This window comes from Nicotiana attenuata, chromosome 7, assembly GCF_001879085.1.
Source record: "Nicotiana attenuata strain UT chromosome 7, NIATTr2, whole genome shotgun sequence".
NCBI classification, from domain to species: Eukaryota; Viridiplantae; Streptophyta; class Magnoliopsida; order Solanales; family Solanaceae; genus Nicotiana; species Nicotiana attenuata.
The window spans coordinates 68,279,333-68,296,282 of NC_031995.1; the positions used below are offsets into that span (position 1 = coordinate 68,279,333).

The following is a 16,950-nucleotide window of genomic DNA, read 5'->3' on the forward strand; positions in this document are numbered from 1 at the left end:
TTCGCCCTTTGTTGCACAGTTTGTGGATAAGAGCATGGGGAAAATGAAATAGGGACTTCTAAGCCCAGGCCAATTGCCATTGTCAAAACACCCTCTATTAGATAAATCTCGACATAAAATTTATACCACAAATAAACAGGCACCTCTAATAACCCAAGCGCACTAAAACTATTATCGCCATGTGATGGAGCAGATTCATTGTATGGCTTCCAAGACAAATTGAAGGAGCCAAAATAGAGGTAAGAGAGGAAGTTATTTGCATTAATAGACTTCTCTGATGCACTGGTCGAAACAACCTTGACAGCATGGTCAGCGGATATGCGAGGGTAAGCAATAGTAACCCTCCCAATATCATTACACATCTCATAGGGAAAGGTGGCAACACGCGCAACATATACACCGAGATTAAAAAGAAGTTGTAAGCATTTAATCTTATGCATCAATGTGGTTCCATCCATAATCAAGATGTCTCTCCCGTATTCACTATACCTTCTACAATGCGAATTTGACTGCACATCAGTGACGACCTTGGAGTAGCAGCTATGGGACATGACATTGAACAACTGGAGTAAGTGGTTTGTGGTACCTTGGAGAATGATCGTTGCAGTTGATGGCCCAGGATCGAACACTTTGGAGTGGTAGTGATGCATTTCGTCGAACATCAGAGATGCAGTCCTGTCGGAATCGTCATGTACTGAATCTGCAACTTTGTTGGTAGTATCCACATTCGTCAACTCAGCGAACAGAAAAATCCACTCAGGTTCATTTCTTTGAGGGTTTCCATCCAACACTTTGGTCTGAAAGAACTTCCTCCCCATCTGATTAATTTACTATTTGCTAACTTAGATTCAATCGCTGGGAGAATGATAGTCGAACCGGTGAACATCTTGCAGTCGTCGCTCACATCTTGCAGTAGTGTTACATAATTAGTGATGTCATTAGTAGTTATAAATGTAACACTCTGTTTGGATTATTGTTCCCCGTTATCGTTTTAAGTATCGTATTGTATTGTATTGTTTTATGAATACAATGTTTGGATAGATTGTATTGTTTGTAATTGTTAAATGTAAGTAATATTTTGCTGTTTGGTTTGATTGTGTTGTACTATACTGTAACTAATAAGTTTACTAAAATATCCTCAATTATTTAAATATTAAATTTATCAAAAATTATGCATAAAAATAATTTTAAAAAATAAAAAAGAAAGCTAAAACACCTTAAGAAAACATAACAAAGGAACAAGATAGAAGAAGGCAAAACACAGCTAATTAGAGTTGAGTTAAAAGCAAAATTAGGAAGAAAAAAAATAAAACAAAAGGCGGCAAAACACTTTTAACGTTGGGCGCATAAGTTTTTGGAAAAAAACAAAGTAGGTTATAGGTTTGAGATTTGGAGTTAAAATAGAAAAAAAAAAGGTAAAGGTTAAAATAGAATTGTGGAGGAATAAGTTACGGTATAATTGGAAAGAAAAATAGGAAACAATCCTACCACACCAAATCGGTTGTTTCAAAAAATGGGACTTTTCATTGTTCCGGCACAATAGATTTAACAATACAATATAACCAATTTTAATGAAACAATCAAAACAAATATTGTTTTATGATAACAATATAATACCATACAACGGAGAACAACCATCCAAACAAGCTGTAAGCTAGAAGTAATCTTCCATTCATTTCCAATTCAGTACATATAAGTGATTGTATTACATTCTGAAATCGTCAATAAGTAATTTACAATGTATTCCTATAATCTCTCTTCTTCTCTCCGTTCTCTTCTCTTTTTTCCATCGACATTGTTAAACCTTCGAGCTTTCTCTGTTAAAGCTCCTAGCCAGCCACATTCAAACTTTGGATTCTTGAAATCCCTGCATTTTAGTAAGGCAAAATACATTGAATTGTTAATTGCTTTAGTTTAAGAGCAAAATATAACAATGTCACATGCAGGATAACAGTCTTGCACCTATCATGTCAAAACCCTTATCTAATTTCTCGCAATGATAATAATCCATTACTCCACTCTCTAGTTCTTTATGATTAATTGTTAATTGCTTTAGTTTAAATAGTTGATTTTAGTTCATAATCATCCCAAATCAAAGTGTTGATCATCTTGAATAGCGTTTAAGCCCGAAATTACTTGAACATTGTTTAATCCAATCCATGTGAAGACGATAATTATACAATACTATTTTTGGCTAGCAAGCCTTAATTTCGTGTTCTGTTTTGCGCTCGTTAAGTATCCCATTCTAGATATTCTCTCATCAACGGGGATCTTATCATGGACTATTCTCCACGTTAGAAAGGCCATTTTGAAGGGAATTGCCTTATGCCATATCTTTGCATCAATGATGGAGCTGTTTTTCTTCTGCCTCAATAATTTCCATGCTGAGGATTAGGAGTGGCAAACGGGTGGGTCGGGTCGTATATGGTTAGGGTCGAAAACGGGTAATAAAAAATGATCGATTATCCGATCCGACCCATATTTAATACGGAATAAAAAACAGATTAACCGGCGGATAATATGGGTTACCCATATTATCCATGACTTCTTGTATATGATCACTTTTGGGAGAATTCTTAGTCTCCCTAACTTGAGCAACCCCCAATTTGAGGCTTTCCAAATGTAAAAGTTAGATCCATTGGTTATCCATTGGTTACTCATTGGTTATCCATTTTCTAAATGGATAATGTGGTTCTTATCCATATTTAACCCGTTTTTAAAAAGTTCATTATCCAACCCATTTTTTAGTGGATAATATGGGTGGTTAACCGTTTTCGTTGAACCATTTTGCCACCCCTACTGAGGAAGGATACTGAAAATGCTCCACTTCTATCTGGTGTATTGTCCGGCTTACTACTCCTTATCACGATGCTCATGTTACTCAAAATGTTCCGCAGAGCTTCTAGCCATATTACCTCGGTGATGTCTTATTGCCACTCTCCATACACCAGAACTTTGTTTAGTTTGATATCTTTAGGTTCGACGTTCACTGGTAAGTGATCGAATAGTGGTCCAATAATTGGCCAATTGTCAAACTAAAAGAATATCTCACCAATCCAGACAATATGTTCTTTAATCTCTCGTCTAATCTTGCATAAGTTCATCCAACATATTGAGGCTCTATTACCTGGCTACTTTGTCACTGAGTGGCCTCTGTGATAATATTTGGCTAGCATACAATATTTCCATAGAGACTTTCCAGTCCTGATATTTTACCATAATTTTGCAAGAAAAGATTTACCCACATCCTTCTTGCCTTGCCGGTTCATTTGTTATCAGCACTACAACCCCCTAAGGAGTGCTAGTTCAAATTGAAAAGATCCTTTGGAATTCTGTTGATGGTAAAGATAGATATCACTGGTCGGCATGGTCAATATTATGCTCGTATGAGGAATGATGTGCAAATTTCAAAAGGCTACAGGATAAGTATAGCCTTCCCTCTTGGAATTGCTTCTCCTCAAAAGCACTTTTCTCAATTTTTGGCCAAAAGTGTTTTTTGCAAAAAAAAAAAAAAAAAAAAAGCACTTTTGGCCAAAAAAAAGCTTGGCCAAACAGGCTATTAGTCTCTTGCTAACTCTTTTCAACTTTTGGTAAAGTACCCATAATGGATTTCCTTGAATAGGTTCTTGCCATAATTCGTGTACCACATTTAGGAAATCTTCATGATCAGTCCATAGATCCAAATATTTGAAATATTTGGGCCTATCATTAGACACATTTTTCATAGTAAATAGAAGGGGTTATGGTCCGAGCAAATTCTAGCTAGGTGTTCCATAGAAGTATCTGAAAACTCATCAAACCATTCTACATTGAAAAGGAGTCTATCCAATCTTGTCCATATTGTTTTCGGAGGCCCCCTATTGTCACTCCAACTGAAAATTGAACCATGAAATCCAGTATCTTGTAGACCACAATCATCTATACAACTTAGGAAATCTATACCAAAACACTTCAACTTTAATAATAAAAAAATATTTTTTGCCACAAATAAGCTTGGCCAAGCAGGCTATTAATTTAGTAAGGAAACATGTATATTCAATTCAAAATAAAGGGAGTAATATTGGTCTTAAAACTTCCACAAATTGTGAGCTTCAAATTGAAATTTAATCAAAATAAACCCAATTTTAGATGTTAATGTGTTCAAATTAAACCGTCAAGAAAATATAGGGTGAAATTAAAAAATAGCCAGATTTACAAGTGATAGTTGAAAAATAGCCACAATGTCAAAAGTAATTGAAATTTAGCCATGTAAAAATAAATCTGAACGAAAACACTGTTCAAAATCCGAAAAATATTCCAGCATAATATACTGGAGTTCGAATTTTTATAAGTGACTTTCCAGCATAATATACTAGAGTTCCAGTATAATATAATGGAGTTTCAGCATAATATGCTAGAAGTTCATACACAGTTGATCCAATCTCCAGTATATTACGCTAGAATTTTCCGTGTGCTGGAGTTGTAGCATAATATCCTAGAAGTTCATACATAAGTGCATCAATCTCTAGTATATTATGCTGGAATTTTTCGTGTTATAGCAAAATAGTGACTATTTTTCAATAATTTTGCAAACGCTGCCTATTTTTCAATTATCAATCCGAGAACTGGCTAGTCCATGCAATTTTTCAATATAAACAAATTGAACTGTCCAAACTCAAACGAGTTAAAGCGGGTCATATACTAACTTCCTACTACTGTATTTGAAAGGCAGACAAAACTTTACTCCTAGTACTAGTACTAGAATTCTTGAGAAGCTTCTAGGTGTTTCCTTTAACACGGTATCCCCAAGACACAAACACTTGTCCAACTAAGCTGACACCTCTGGCTTCACTGTGCAATTGTTAGAAACTTCCAATAACTCACTGTTCCTTCCAAATATCTAACACAAGATATTTTCCATCTGTTTTTCTCTAGAACCTTCTACTCCACTTCCCATTTTTATATCACTCGGCTCTCACTCTCTTTCATTAATCCCCACAAAATCCACCTTTAAATCCTTTCAAAACCGTTAATCTAAGTATAACTGAAAAAGTAAAAGGAAATGGAGAAAGGAGTGAGAGTGAAGCGGGAGGAAGAGGACGTTGCCACCGCCGTGACGGCGGCGCCGCTACCAATGGAGGGGCTGCATGACGTGGGTCCACCACCGTTTTTGAGCAAGACGTATGAAATGGTGGAAGACCCTTCAACGGATGCAGTAATTTCATGGAGCAGAGCAAGAAATAGCTTTATTGTTTGGGATTCTCATAAGTTTTCAACCACTTTGCTGCCTAAGCATTTCAAGCACAGTAATTTCTCCAGTTTCATTCGCCAGCTTAACACATATGTAAGTACTTTTCTTTTTACTTCTAACCCACATCTAATTTTGGTATCCTGTGTTAGCTTTAGTCTATGATTAATTTGGTTTATAATTAGCTTAATTCAAACCTTTGAGTAGTTTATTATGGATCTTGTTGAGAATTATGTCTTGCTGAGGATCAATTATGTGTTAGCTTTAGAGTTTGATTAGTTGGGTTTCTAAATAGCTGAACTCCTACCTTTGGATATTTTATTGTGAATCTATTGAGAATGATGTCTTGGTGGTAACCAATTTTGTGGGAAATTTGAATAGCTAATTATGTTTCAAGACGTGCATTGCTAAATTGAGATGTTTTGTGTAGAACTGAATAGCCAATTTGATTTAGGGCCCCAAATTCTGGTTTTTTGGTTAGTTTGAGGTGACTTATGCCAATTGTTCTTACTGGGAGAGGTATGGCTGAACCCTAGTCCCTAATTGTTATGGTTTCAAATCTTATTACTCCATGTTTTTGAAATGACTTAGTGATTTTTCCTTTAGCGTCCAAGAATATCTTGGTGCATCTTGCATTATAAGTTGAACTGCTCAATACTACCTTTCAAAGCTATATACTTTTCCTAGAATCAACAATTCATCGTTTCTGCAGAATTCTTACTCATAAGCGTTATCTTTCCGTTCAAATGATTTGTTTGGAATTTGCGTGTGCCGAGTGCACAATATTTTCTTTGCTTTGCATGACATTGATATATATTTTGCTCCATTAGCTTTAGACAGAAGTTCAGATAGTCTCTGCGGCTGATGTTTGGTGGCTCTGATGAATTCTACTGCTTGTGTTTGATGGTTGTACAATGAATACTCGAAGAAAAGAAGCACGTTAGGTTGTTTCTTCTGTTTCAATCTTGGCTCATCATCTATACTTTCTTGTATTTTCTGCAGTAGACTATAAAGTTTCTCAACTATAACATCATGACAATGCAGGGTTTTAGAAAAGTGGATCCGGATAGATGGGAATTTGCGAATGAAGGTTTTCTAGGCGGACAGAAGCATCTTTTGAAGACCATAAAGAGGAGGAGGAATGTAGGTCAGAGCATGAACCAACAAGGATCCGGGCCGTGTATTGAAATAGGGTATTATGGAATGGAGGAGGAGCTCGAAAGACTAAAGCGGGATAAGAATCTTTTGTGGACTGAAATAGTTAAGCTTAGACAGCAACAGCAGAGTACTAGAAATCAGATCATTGCAATGGGAGAAAAAATCGAAAGCACAGAGAGGAAACAAGAGCAGATGATGAGTTTCCTAGCCAAGATTTTCAGCAATCCGACTTTTCTCCAGCAATACTTGGATAAATGTGTGCAAAGAAAAGATAAACAACGCATTGAAGTTGGGCAAAAGAGGAGACTAACTATGACCCCCAGTAGTGAGAACCTTCAAGATTTTGTATCAGTTGCCAACGGAAGTGATCAGCCTATGAATTACTCCACTCGAGATCGTGAAACGGAGCTTACAAATATGGGAAGCGATATGGCAATGCTGTTCTCTGCTGCATTGGACAATAAATCAAGCAGCAACGCAAGGTCGGCTTCTGTTGTGACAGCAAGTGCAACCGATATGGATCTAGTGCCTGAGAATATTTGGGAAGAGTTGCTCGGTGAAGATCTTATATCCGGGGATGGAGCAGAGGAAGTACTGGTTATTGATCAACCTGAGCTTGACGTAGAAGTTGAAGATCTTGTTGGGACAACATCTGATTGGGGTGAGGAATTAGATGACCTTGTAGATCAAATTGGTTTTCTCTAGGTCCAGTGACTGAAGATTGATGTTGTGGAAATCCAGTTGTTCTCCTGGCGTCCATGCACTACTCCAGTATCCTATACATAATGTATTTTGGTTGTGTTACTGCCAACATGTTTTGATGACATGTTGTTACATTTTATGTCTCTCCTATAGCAGGGAATGGCGACGTCGTGGAGGCCTACTAATGTTGCTATTTTATATCTCTTGTTAATGTATATAGATTGTACCAATTCTTCTTGAAAAGTGATGCGCACAATTAATTTTTCCTCTTATATTTTTTCAGGTTAAGATGCAGATCTACTTTCATGAAGATTTGAGGCAATCTTTAGTAGGGATCACACGGATATCAAGTATAGATAAAAGTTCAACAGTTTTTGTTTCTTAGTCTAGGCAGTTATGTCGGAGCAGTATTTGTTTTGACTTTTCTTGGTCATTTTGTAGATGATTGAAGCTCCTTGTGGAAACAACTTCTCTACCTTTACTAGGTAGGGTAAGGTTCGCGTACACACACTATACGGTAAAGGTAGGGTAAGGTTTGCGTACACACACTATACTATGTTTGTTGTTGTTGTTGTTGTTGATTGAAGCTCCTTGTGATGTTCAACGGAGGTAATAATTAGTTCTGTATTCCAGAGTGATATAATTGTGTCATAGATACATAACTAGTAATTAGCTTTTGTATTGCACAGAATGATACAATTCAACATGTCTCTTGCATACACTCTTTTCACTTAATTATGGTTAAGTATCATACTTTCTCATCTCAATCTGATAGTTTTGTATTTGATGTAGGTAGACCTATGTGGATATTCCGTAATCTAATTTTGTTTATTGGATGAGTGGATTTGCCACCTTGGGCAGTCTGGTGTTCTTTAACTTCTCAGTGTACGGCGGAGGTCTATGCTGCAAGATGCAAGTATGCACCCCCTGTACTGTGTTACTGCACTCTCAAGAAGTAGTTGCTGTAATCAGGGAAAGATTTATTTGAGCTGAGTCTTATGGTTTTGATAGATTATGGCCTGTGACTGCTGAAGTTCTAGGACTCGCTTTAAAGTGTTTCAGGTGGAATATTACGATAGAGGTATTTAGCCATCAAAAAGTTTGAGATATGTGGTTGAGTTATAGCTTCTAAGTGACATTTGTATAGTTAAGTGATTTTTATGTTATAAACAGATAAAATATGATTTTACTAGATAGTTTCGGATAAATGAGTGATCGATCAACTCATGTAACAATTAATACATGTTTTATCGCTAATTATCCGCTAAAACTTATATTTTATAACTTGCCAACTCATGTTTTACAATTTTATTATCTCATTAGCATGTTATTTATTTTATGCAAGAAATTTTACACTTATAATAGTGGTACTTCTTCCTTGTGTTTGGATACGGCTTAGCATTGTAGTGTGCATGAAACAAGTGAGGTGGTTGTAGTAAAAAAGAGAGCTGAGAAGAAGAAAGGGAAAAAAAATTAAGTGTATAATTTATTCTGCATAAAAGAGAATTTTATTTTGTTAAGGTATTTCAAGTGGTAGAGTCTTGGAGTTAACAACTTATATAGAGTTTGTTCGAATCACATGATGTTATTATACTGTGTATTTTGAAGGGGGCTAGTCTAGAGTACTATTGCTGGATCGGTAAAAATTACTGCGATAGGCTTGAATCTTCTTGAAGAGAGCAAGACATACACGCCTCAAGATGAAGTTATTTCATTTTTTCCCTACAATTTTATTTTCACGGACAAGAAATTTTCCTTTGGATAAAGAGTTATATACTGGAACTTCCATTAAATAATTCTAGAGTTTGGACTTTGGAAGTAGCAAGATCTAATAACAAGAATTATGGTTGAATTTCAAATAAGGTAATATTACTTTTATGCAAATTTAAACGTAATGTGATATTTAAAGGATGAGAAAATGCGATATTAATAGATCATGCTGGTGTTATCATAAAAAAAGCATAGTATCAGTTTAGGGTTTAAAAATATGCCAAATTTAGGGTTGCCTATGAAAGGAGACAAAATCTCTTAGACAAATAGTATCAGTGTAACCTCAACAATATAATAAGCAGTTGGGAAAAATGGTCTCACCTCAGGGTCCAGACAAAACTCGGAAAGCATTTCATGTCCAAATATTCTCTCTTTTGCGTAAAGCATCAAAGATGTAACTAAACGAATCGAGTTTCGTTAAAATAACCACCCCATGAATTAAAAGAACATTTCCTGTGATAGGTAGTCAATATTTTAGTATATTATCACGTGGTATTCGTGCACCCAACCTATTGGAGCATACATGTAGCTCCCCTTGACCTTTCACCGGTAAAAATAAAAACAAAAAAGTGTCAAATTTGCTTCTGATACTATTTGGAATTGAGCAACTTCACCATCCCTTAAACTTTTCTTAGTAATATTCCCGCCATGATAAAACAGTGTCGTGTTTGCCCTCGGCCCCTAATGGATTTCAAACTTAAAATTAATGGACTTCTTTGACATAGTCCATCCCTTTCACATTTGAGCCCATTATTGACAAGGGGCATATATGAGACGATTTTTTAACGACAAGAATATAAATGAACCAAAATGTAACGGATGACAAAATTGATAGTACATGGATATACGTGAACTCTTTTACAAGTAAAAAAGGATCCAACTTTATAGTCCCATAGTCTTGAAGTGCTTTCTACTGGAGTTACTAATGAATTGTCTCCTCCCTTCTTCTTTTTTCTGAGCTGAGGGTCTATCGGAAACGGCCTCTCTGCCCTATCGGGGTAGGGGTAAGGTCTGCGTACACATTACCCTACCCAAACCCCACTGTGTGAGATTTTACGGGGTAGTTTTTGTTGTTGTTGTAGTCTTGAAGTGCTTTTCAAGACATAAAGCCTAGAACTTGTAAAATCTTGGTTTCTTGTGAACGTTCCAATGGTTAGTCACTACCTGCCTATGGTTCTGCTAGTTGGACCCGGAAAACCCGGTTCAGGTGTCAAAACTAGTGATTAGGTGAGTAGCTGAGGAAATTGAGCCATAGTGAATAGACAGACCAAAACTAGTGGAGTAGTAGCTGAGGAGATTTAGCTCAAGTGAAAAGACAGAGAGGCCTTATTCTTCACATTAAGTGGCTCATGACTCCACTCAAAAAAAGGACAATGAAAACACAAAAGGCATCACAGCAAACATAGTATTTGGAGAATCTCTACATCTGCTCTTGTCTGGACAAGAACAGATTTATTTTATGTATCAATCCAAAATGAAGTTTGGCCTTTTCTAATAGCTTCATTAGGCACTCTCCCTATATTTTTCCTTCCTTTACCTGCCTAGTGTAATCTGCAACGTTAAAAATATAAACACTTGAAAGTGCAAAACCAAATATAGAGGACCCCACCATTTAAGCATAGCCATCATTAAGAACAAAGACCAACAACTCATGACATGATTTGATCATAGATAAAAAAAAAAACAAGGCCGGCTCACTCAACCCCATTAATTTAAAGATTCTCCTAAACATATATGTATATATATATGGAATATTAGTTTCATATATAGTCAAACATCCATTTGATCTCTCCTTCTCCATCAAGAAAAAATATGGAGTTCCTAAGCAAAATAATTCTACAACCAATAGAAAACACTGCAGAAGTACTAATAAAGTCACCATCTTTGGTCTCAACAATATGCACTATCTTAGCCTTCGTAGCTGGTGTTTTGGTCTACTTCTATAGACCTTATTGGCTTGTGAGAAAAGTACCAGGTCCTCCAGCTTTTCCCCTTGTAGGACACCTTCCTTTGATGGCTAAATATGGCCCTGATGTCTTCTCTGTCCTTGCCAAACAATATGGTCCTATCTTCAGGTTTGCCTTCATTAGTATCATTTCTTGATCAGTTTATCTTTGTGGTACTTAGTTGTTTCTATTTGTTATTCTTGAGCAGATTTCATATGGGTAGACAGCCACTAGTTATTGTAGCAGATGCAGAACTATGCAGAGAAGTTGGAATAAAGAAATTCAAGGACATACCAAATAGAAGCATCCCATCTCCAATTGCAGCATCCCCTCTTCATCAGAAAGGCCTATTTTTTACTAGGTAAAGTAGTTCAAATAGAAAGCATTTTGCATAATAATTGGCCAGCCTCGTCAAAATGATTTGATGAGGCTTATTCAAGGGGAGCCATTAGCCATCATTAGATGATCATTTCCAAGGTTCTATATAAAAACTAACACTAATAAAAGTGCAGCCCGGTGCACAAAGCATCCCTCGTTCACGCAGGGTACGGAGAAGTGCCGCACCCGAAGGGGTGTAATGTAGGCAGCCCACATTGATGCAAGCATCAATTGCTGATTCCAGGGATCGAACTAGTGGCCTCTAGGTTAGACGGAGATAACGTTACCATTGCTCCAAGGCTCACCATATTTGATGATTCTAATTTTGCATAATGGAAAGTGTGATGTTCTACTAGAAGAAACCTAAAATGGTATGTTAATTACAGGGACTCCAGATGGTCAACAATGAGAAACACTATTCTATCAGTCTACCAGCCATCTTACCTTGCTAAGTTAGTGCCAATCATGCAATCGATTATCGAATCTGCAACCAAAAATCTTGATTCTGAGGGAGATCTCACATTCTCTGATCTCTCCCTCAAGTTAGCAACAGATGTAATTGGACAAGCTGCTTTTGGTGTGGACTTTGGACTCTCCAAACCAATATCAGACAAAATGAACCATGAGCAAAATGACAGTGAAGTCCAAGAATTCATCAATCAGCACATTTACTCCACAACACAACTCAAAATGGACTTATCAGGTTCTGTTTCAATCATACTGGGATTGCTTGTTCCGATTCTTCAAGAGCCATTTCGCCAAGTGCTCAAGAGAATTCCTGGCACTATGGATTGGAAAGTAGAAAGAACAAACAAGAATTTAAGCAGGAGGCTAGATGAGATAGTAGCAAAGAGGATGGAGGAAAAAGATCGCGGTTCAAAGGACTTCTTATCGCTTATACTGCAGGCAAGGGAGTCAGAGAAGTTAGCTAAGAATGTTTTCACCTCAGATTATATCAGTGCTGTAACTTATGAGCACTTACTGGCTGGTTCTGCAACAACTTCCTTTACATTGTCTTCTATTATCTATTTGGTTGCTGGCCATCCAGAGGTTGAGCAGAAGTTGCTCACGGAGATAGATGCTTTTGGCCCTGATGATCACATACCCACTGCCATTGATCTTCAGCAGAAATTCCCATACCTTGATCAGGTGAGTGCCAAAACTTTACTTAATCTTCTAATAAACTCTTAAAGAAACTACAGACAGAATGTCGGAAAAGACAATCTCATTCTTCTTGTAATTGTTTACAAACTTTAGGTAATCAAAGAAGCAATGAGGTGTTATGTCGTCTCACCCTTAGTTGCCAGAGAAACATCAGCTGAGGTGGAGATCGGAGGCTATAAACTTCCTAAGGTTCATATCCATTTTCTCTATAATGATTATCTTTTTAACTCTTCCAAGAGTTAGATTTTAATGGATTGGAGAGGGAAGGGATTGGTTCTACTTAAATAGATCTCATGTTTATTATTTTTACCATATTTTTAATAATTAAGCAGGGCACATGGGTTTGGTTGGCTCTTGGAGTTCTTGCTAAGGATTCAAAGAACTTCCCCGAACCAGAGAAGTTTAGACCAGAGAGGTTTGATCCAAGCTGTGAAGAGGAAAAACAAAGGCATCCTTATGCAAATATTCCATTTGGAATAGGGCCGCGAGCATGCATAGGACGGAAGTTCTCCATACAAGAACTTAAACTCTCACTGATTCATTTATATCGCAAGTACATTTTTCGACACTCTCCCCTAATGGAAAAGCCACTGGAACTTGAGTATGGTATAGTACTTAACTATAAGCATGGAGTCAAGGTTTGTGCCATCAAGCGTAAATGAAAGTTTCCAACATCACCAGCTAGTTCTCTTAGCTGGTGATGTTGAGAAATGGTGAGAGCTCAATCTTGAACTGAATCCAGTACATCTGTGAAAGAACTAAAATACAGATTTGTAATTTCCACTATTTCAAATTCAGCTTGGCATTTCAAAGTAGAAATATTGCCTGTAACTCCATTTTATGACACATAAAAAAGATGTGAATCATTGGGTTAAATATTTCTGGTTTCCACCAAGCATCTATAGTCGCACACAGTCAAGATATGATCAACTTAGCTCAGCAAATTAATGATAATAGAGGAGATGATCTACATAATAACATACATACTATGAATGACAACCCACAAACGAAGTCCAGAAATAATTAAACATACCCAACACCACCTTTTAATCTTTTCTACAACAACAAGCTGTTGTAACCGTTGCCATAAGCCTAGTCATTCTAGGATTACTCAAAGACACAATTCTCTTTGTCCCTTGGTCTAGAGAATTTATCCATTCGAGTAGGAAGACAAAGAGGCCTTGTCATATTGTCATAACCAGCACAACTCTTCGAGTCACCACTACTGAGTAAGCCAGAGTTCTTAAGAAACTGGAACTCATCCATTGACTGTCTAAGGATTCTCTGATTTCTCTGCTTGGCCTTTGTTGACTCAGTTAGGCTCATGTAATTTGGTCGGCTACTATTGCTATCTTCAGTCCTATCTGATGCCAACATTGTGTTCCCAGATATTGGTGTTGTTGATGTGCAGAATGAAGAGGAAGCTGAACTCTCATCATATCTAAATTCAGAACTCGGGCTTGATGAGGAACGAGTAGCATGGCCTAGCACCAATGGAGGTTTTGCTGATATCCTTTTGGTCATATTGTTCTTCTTCACTTTTACAGAGCAAGGTTCAGATATCTTCAATTGATTGTCCTTAGCCTTTGGTGTGGTCTCCAAAGAATCAGTATAAGCTTGTTCCATCAGTCTGTTTTCCCATGGCCGCGCTGCCATCCAACGTTCTAACCAACTCCATCCACAATTACTCTTATCATAATCAAGATTTTTGAGAGATGGAACCGAGATAGTGGTTCTAGAATCAAAATTCTGGCTAGATTTGGACTGCTGCATTAAGTAAAGCATCCAATCATTTACTACAGGTCAAGAAAAAGTCAAATTGATCTGCTTTCTAAATGGAAAGGGTATTTACCTTTTGAGCTTGAGAGTATGCAAGTGCTCTTTCTCTTTTTAAGACTCCCTCTTGCCTCATTTGTATCTTTGTTTTAACCTCTTCAAGAGTTCCTTTAAGGTCACACCATCCTTCCTGGGAATTAGAAAAAAGTGTAAATTTGATGAGGAAATTTATAACCAGCAAAAAGGACAAGAAACACAAGTAGTTTTGTACCTCAGCTTCTTTCAAAGGATCAAGTTTGCCACGGTGTTCCTCTAGTAGCTTCTGCACAGCTTGCCCCTCTATAGACATACGGACACGCCGAGCTCTAACACGAGCTTGTACCCGAACCAGAGCTTGCATACACCTAAGAGTGACTGCGGCTTGCTTCCTTACTTGTCTTCCCCTAACAAGTGCTTGGAGCCTTACCAATCCTTTCAATGCCCTTAATGCTCTTCTTGCCTAAATTGTCATTCAAAAATACTAAATCAAGATCAATTTGAATAAACACAACTAAATGTCCATTGTTTACAAAGTTATATACAAAGAAAGCAGATCAATCATATAATTTTTCAAGACAAGTATCAATCTTATCAGCAAAGAGAATCAAATATTGTTCAAACAGATCTTTGTAAACAATCAGAATTTGATGCATGTATTCTACACTAGTAAACTATTAAATAAAAGATGTCATGCTGGGATATACAGAGTTCTTATCCCAAGCTCACTATGCTAAAAAGAAATGAGAGAAAATTTCTGAGTTTACTGCTAGTTTAACTTAACAAGTCTGTATATCATGATACATATGTTCTTCAAAGTAAAGTGCATTTCCCTTATTTCTCATCAGCATTTTGCTAGTTAACTCTAACCTCAGGAAACCAATAATTAATGCACTATTCCATACTTAACAGTGAATTAAGAGCTACTGAGCTACCATGCGACTTTAACACAACAATTCAGGAAAAAAGCCATCATGAATCATGATTCTAAGCCATCGAGGCGGACCCAAAATTTGAAGGTCAAGGGTGCACTTTTTGATTCAACCAAAATTTGCTTTTCATATAGGGTAGTCACTACTAATATTAGTAACTATTTTCTAAAGACATAATACATGTACATATGAAATTCTTGCCGAACTTTAAGGATGCTAGTGACCCCGGTGACATATATATCACTATTTACGGGTGCCGGCGACCCCTCTACCTATAGCATACATCTGCCCATACCCATGAGAAAGGATAAATATTTGACCAGCAGCTTTTGAGACATAATAGAACAAATGGGGAACTTAGTCAGGGTACACTAATCTTAAGCACAAAATAGAACAAGAAAGAAGGAATGAAGAGAGTAGAATTAGAGTGAATACCAAGAAACCACGAAAGGCAGTTTGAATCCTAATAGCAGCCCATTCTTCCCTCACTGCTTTAAAATCTTTAGGAGGAGCTCTAACCACAGTAGCTACAGCAGCTGTGTAAGCATCATTGTTCACTGATGATGAATCTGACCCTTCTGACCCAACACCACCATTTCTGTGCTTAAATCCCTTCCACGTAGACCCTCCAATATCCACTGATGAACTCCTCCACAGCTTCCATTTCTTGCTCTTTCCACTCACCTTCTCCTGTAAAAACATGTACACAAACAGTTAACTCTCTGTATATCTAAAAAGATTGAAGTTTTAGTGCAGATTTGAGCTTACATAATCTTCTTTTTCAGACTTCTTGAATCCTATCAAAGCTTTCACCCATTTTCCAGAAGCACCCATTTTCTTGTTTTTTCTTAAAAACCAAACTTCAGTTTCAAGCTATACTTGTTTGCAGAAAAGATAAAGAAAATTTTTAGACAACAAAGCTTTCAACTTTCGAGAAGTCAAAAACAAGTAGTAGTACTACTTTTAAGTAAAAATAGTTGTGTATATATCAATGCAACATAGAAACAAAAGAGAGTTAAAGCAGAAAGAGAAAGTTCTTGTTAACTACACAAAACTAATGCTTCACTTTGAAGGGAAAAGAATTTAACACAGATTCAGACTATTAATGAGGTAAAAATAACTTTTTTTTCTTTTCAAAATGACTTGAAAACAGAAAAAGATTGTAACTTTAATGGGGTTTTTTTAAGATATGGGGTTGTGGGTGTAGTGGGGGTGGTGGGTAACCGAGGTTTATGCTGCTTGACTACATTGTGCAAAGAGCCGTTGGGTTTTGAAATTCAAAAAAATAAGAGAACAATAGGACACGACCACAGTTGTGTTTGTGTTCCATTTTTCCCGCTTTGGGACGTGGGAACAAAAAAAATGATACAGTTTTTGTTTGAATTTACAAGAATTAGTGGTGGAGTTAGGAATTTAAAATATAAGAAATAAATATAATATTCAATATCTACTATACAACAACAACATACCCAGTATATTCTCAACAATTGGGCATTCAATATCTATTATATATACATACAAAAATAATTTTGACTTAATGTGATTTTACGGTGAAAAGAGTTCGAATCCCCCTTCGCTACGTCCAGGGATGAAGCTACATTTATGCATACGGGTTTAGCAAAATTAAGTAATGTTAGCTCAGATCTAATATTTGCGTTAAACATTTACTTAGTGGGCGTTTGGACATAAGAATTGCAAAATTCCAAAAAAAAGTTTTAAAAAAAAATTAAGTGAAAATGGTATTTGTAAATTAGAGTTGTGTTTGGACATGAAAATAATTTTGAGTTATTTTTTAATTTTCGTGACTGATTTGAATAAAAATTTTGAAAAATAGTTTTTTGGAGTTTTTCAAATTTTTGAA

General features: G+C 36.6%; 3 protein-coding genes across 6 annotated transcripts; 2 read left to right on the top strand and 1 right to left on the bottom strand.

The window, feature by feature from the left end:
* LOC109229258 (heat shock factor protein HSF30) lies at positions 4,872-8,371 on the top strand. Of its 3 annotated transcripts, none has more exons than XR_002068531.1 (5): positions 4,880-5,323; positions 6,272-7,046; positions 7,371-7,437; positions 7,529-7,696; positions 7,880-8,371. XR_002068531.1 is itself a non-coding variant. In XM_019394642.1 (2 exons), exons 1-2 carry the CDS (start codon positions 5,042-5,044, stop codon positions 7,088-7,090), a joined length of 1,101 nt encoding a protein of 366 aa, XP_019250187.1. In that variant the 5' UTR covers positions 4,872-5,041; the 3' UTR covers positions 7,091-7,364. The 3 variants fall into 3 exon arrangements, 1 of the variants encoding a protein (XP_019250187.1); XR_002068532.1 differs by having other exon boundaries at positions 7,529-7,610; XM_019394642.1 differs by lacking the exons at positions 7,371-7,437; positions 7,529-7,696; positions 7,880-8,371 and having other exon boundaries at positions 4,872-5,323; positions 6,272-7,364.
* On the top strand, positions 10,574-13,218 carry LOC109229259 (cytochrome P450 711A1). Its single transcript, XM_019394643.1, has 5 exons — positions 10,574-10,932; positions 11,012-11,164; positions 11,568-12,330; positions 12,439-12,534; positions 12,678-13,218. The coding sequence occupies exons 1-5, from the start codon at positions 10,670-10,672 to the stop codon at positions 13,005-13,007; spliced, it is 1,605 nt and encodes a 534-aa protein (XP_019250188.1). The 5' UTR covers positions 10,574-10,669; the 3' UTR covers positions 13,008-13,218.
* LOC109229260 (protein IQ-DOMAIN 1) lies at positions 13,314-16,340 on the bottom strand. Of its 2 annotated transcripts, none has more exons than XM_019394645.1 (5): positions 15,858-16,340; positions 15,525-15,779; positions 14,393-14,620; positions 14,198-14,311; positions 13,314-14,109 (listed from the first exon to the last, which is right to left on the bottom strand). In XM_019394645.1, exons 1-5 carry the CDS (start codon positions 15,921-15,923, stop codon positions 13,453-13,455), a joined length of 1,320 nt encoding a protein of 439 aa, XP_019250190.1. In that variant the 5' UTR covers positions 15,924-16,340; the 3' UTR covers positions 13,314-13,452. The 2 variants fall into 2 exon arrangements, with proteins under 2 accessions (XP_019250190.1, XP_019250189.1); XM_019394644.1 differs by having other exon boundaries at positions 13,314-14,112; positions 15,858-16,338.

Coding starts and splice junctions, on each gene's coding strand:
- LOC109229260 (XM_019394644.1), bottom strand. CDS start 15,923: ATGGGTGCTTCTGGAAAATGGGTGAAAGCTTTGATAGGATTCAAGAAG. Junction 15,780..15,857: donor AGTCTGAAAAAGAAGATTAT/GTAAGCTCAAAT, acceptor ATGTTTTTACAG/GAGAAGGTGAGTGGAAAGAG. Junction 14,312..14,392: donor ATCCTTTGAAAGAAGCTGAG/GTACAAAACTAC, acceptor TCTAATTCCCAG/GAAGGATGGTGTGACCTTAA.
- LOC109229259 (XM_019394643.1), top strand. CDS start 10,670: ATGGAGTTCCTAAGCAAAATAATTCTACAACCAATAGAAAACACTGCA. Junction 12,331..12,438: donor AATTCCCATACCTTGATCAG/GTGAGTGCCAAA, acceptor TACAAACTTTAG/GTAATCAAAGAAGCAATGAG. Junction 12,535..12,677: donor GAGGCTATAAACTTCCTAAG/GTTCATATCCAT, acceptor ATAATTAAGCAG/GGCACATGGGTTTGGTTGGC.
- LOC109229258 (XM_019394642.1), top strand. CDS start 5,042: ATGGAGAAAGGAGTGAGAGTGAAGCGGGAGGAAGAGGACGTTGCCACC. Junction 5,324..6,271: donor TTCGCCAGCTTAACACATAT/GTAAGTACTTTT, acceptor ATGACAATGCAG/GGTTTTAGAAAAGTGGATCC.